General features: G+C 35.7%; 1 protein-coding gene across 1 annotated transcript; it reads left to right on the forward strand.

The window, feature by feature from the left end:
* The first annotated feature begins 330 nt into the window (after window positions 1–330).
* On the forward strand, window positions 331–1,781 carry LOC134834404 (trypsin-4-like). The gene is made up of 2 exons (XM_063849050.1): window positions 331–540; window positions 1,100–1,781. Exons 1-2 carry the CDS (start codon window positions 355–357, stop codon window positions 1,694–1,696), a joined length of 783 nt encoding a protein of 260 aa, XP_063705120.1. The 5' UTR covers window positions 331–354; the 3' UTR covers window positions 1,697–1,781.
* The last annotated feature ends 1,243 nt before the right edge of the window (window positions 1,782–3,024 follow it).

Genomic DNA, 3,024 nt, shown 5'->3' on the forward strand with positions numbered 1-3,024 from the left:
TGCTCTCACGTTCACTTTATAGCCAAAGCGATACGCTGGGAAGTTAATTAAATTTGAATCAATTGAATGTTTTGTTGCATGGGAGCGACTCTTTGCTGTGTTATCTGATTATGTAAATAAATAACGAAACTAAGCAACAGAAATTTGTAAAGGTGTCAAAACATAGATGACCGATCAAATCACGACTTTTCGAAAAGTGCAACATTTCGCTTATCTGGGCACTTTTGATGAAATTTCTATTGTCTCGTTGCGATAATTGGAGTATTTGATGCAAACAATTCAGATAAGATACTGTCCCGTTATAAATAGCGAGGCACATGGCGAAATTTGCAATTCATTATTCTCGATTCTAGAATGAAATTTCTAATTTTCTGTGTGGCTTTTTGGTGCGGAGCTACGTTGGCCTTGCCTCAAAGTGAGCTGATACGAAGACCAGTGTCAGACCATCGCATTGTTGGAGGATTTCAAACGGCCATACAAACGTTTCCGTATCAAGTTTCTTTGATGAGATCTGGGACTCATATTTGTGGAGGATCAATTGTAAGAATTTCAGAAAAAAAAATTTTTAGTGAGACCCTTGAGGTCTTAAAATAAGGTCCTTTAAGTTTTCACAAAATTTTTTTGAAAAAATAAGAAAATTTGTTTAAAAAAATAAAAATTTGGAAAATTTTACTTTGAAAAGTTGAAGGACCTTATTTTTAAGACCCTAGGGTCACAATGTACTTCTATCTATAGTTCCTTGAGTTTTCAAGCAGTTTAATTTTTTTTTTAATTTTTTGTGTTAGATAAAAACTGTAAAGAGAGCATTTAAGGGTCACATTTTAAGACCTTGGGGTCCTAAAAAAAATCCATGGAGGTCTTAAAATGAGGTCTTTTAAAATTCCCTTGACAGTTTTTTTGTTTGAAAAGAAAAATAATAAAAATTGCTAGAAATCCTAAAGGAGGACTTATTTAAGACCTTGAAAAATAATGAGGTCCTAAATTGCTAAAATTCCTTAAAGGGAAAATATTTTTAAAAAAATACCTTTTAAGACCCTGAGGTCTTAAAAAAATATAAAAAAAATTCGCCTGATTTTGAGTAAATTTTATAAATTTTCAGATAAGCTCAAAATGGGTTCTAACAGCGGCTCATTGTACCAATGGCTATACCGCGAATTATTTTGCCGTTCGCGTTGGTTCTTCTAACAAAATGATCGGCGGAGCTATCGTCGGAATAAAAACCATTATTCAGCATGAAAATTTCAACCGGTTCACCATCGACTTTGACTACGCCCTCCTCGAATTGGAGCACACCTTGCCCCGAACGAAAAAAATCCAAAGTATCGCTCTACCAAAGCAAGGCGCCAATTTACCAGACAACGTAAAGTTACTCGTAAGTGGCTGGGGCGATACTCGAAGCAACACAGAATCGAAAGTAATTCTACGAGCCGCTACTGTTTTGCACATCAATCACGATATCTGCAACGGAGCTTATGCCGAATTCGGTGGCATCACAGACCAGATGATTTGTGCAGGTTATCTTGCTCAAGGAGGCCGAGACTCATGCCAAGGCGATAGCGGAGGTCCATTAGCGGGAAATGGAACTTTATATGGCGTCGTTTCATGGGGATATGATTGTGCATCGCCCGGCTATCCAGGAGTCTATGCGAAAGTTTCTGCTATTCGTACGTGGATTGGAGCCAAAACAGGAATTTAATTTTCGTAAACAATTTCATCAATTTTTATAGAAAAAAAAAAATAAACAGAGAGGAAATTGCGGGGAAATGACAAACGCCATCACATTTAATGTTCTTAATCTAAATCAATCATGTACTCAATGTAGCCTGCAGGTCTTGTAAATATTTCCCATTCTCCCGCTCACTCTCGTTCTATCGTTGCTGATGCCAATAAACGATCTGCAAACAATTTTATGGCTTCCTATTTATTTTTTTTACGTGTACATTGTTACGTGTGTTAAAAACAAAATTGAATCCCGTTTTGTTCCATCCGATAAATCAACTGAAAATCGGTTAATCGGAAAATTTTCAAAAAATAAAAAGCACCCTACCCAAACGACTTTTTCATGTAATTCTGGACTGTGGAAAATTGATGTTTTGCAAATTCAAAAGTTTCAATTTCAAAGTAATTAGATATTTATTTTTTTATGATGATTTGAGTGCAATTTGAAATATTTAGAAACAATTTTTCTTGATAAAATTAATTTTTTAGGGGTCAACTTGACTTTGTAGGGGACAATAGGAGTCAAGTTGACCCCTTAGAAGTCATAAAGGCCCATTAGAGGTCAACTCAAGAAAATTTTTTGATCCCTTAATGAATCAATCTATGACCCCTTTGGCTTTAAGGAATCAATCTGACCCCTTTGGGGTCTTTTTCAGTTGCTTATCCGTTGACCCAAAAAACTGATTCATTCAATAAAGATTAGACTAATCTCTTGAAGGAAATAGTTTTTGGGTCATTGAATGACTAACCTCAAAGAGGATCAAATTGACCTCTATAGAGGTCAAATCAAGGTCAAATCGATTCCTTAAGCTGAGAAGTCATAGATTAAAGGTTTCATTAAGGGATAAAAAATTTACTTAAGGGGTCAACTTGACTCCTATTGACCCCTTAGGAGTCAAAAAGAACTTTTATAAGTAAAAAGATCCCTTAGGAGTCAAATTGACCTCTTAATTGAACATTATGAGACCTTAATGAATCAATCTATGACCCCTTGGCTTGAAGAATCAATCTGACCTGATTGGGGTCCTTTTGAGTTGGTCATCCGCAGGCCCAAAAACTGATCCATTCAAAAAAAGATTAGGCTAATCTCTTGAAGGTATTAATTTTTTGGGTCTTCGGATGAACAACTTCAAAGGGGATCAAATTAACCTCTATAGAGGTCAAATCGATTCCTTAATTTAAGGGGTCATAAATTGATTCATTAAGGGATCAAAAAATTGACTTATGGGGTCAACTTAACCCCTAAGAAGCCAATTTGGACCCTTAATGGATCAGTCTGACCCATTTAAAGTAGAGGTCAATTTG

This window comes from Culicoides brevitarsis, chromosome 3 (assembly GCF_036172545.1).
Source record: "Culicoides brevitarsis isolate CSIRO-B50_1 chromosome 3, AGI_CSIRO_Cbre_v1, whole genome shotgun sequence".
Taxonomy (NCBI): domain Eukaryota; kingdom Metazoa; phylum Arthropoda; class Insecta; order Diptera; family Ceratopogonidae; genus Culicoides; species Culicoides brevitarsis.

Coding starts and splice junctions, on each gene's coding strand:
- LOC134834404 (XM_063849050.1), top strand. CDS start 355: ATGAAATTTCTAATTTTCTGTGTGGCTTTTTGGTGCGGAGCTACGTTG. Junction 541..1,099: donor ATATTTGTGGAGGATCAATT/GTAAGAATTTCA, acceptor ATAAATTTTCAG/ATAAGCTCAAAATGGGTTCT.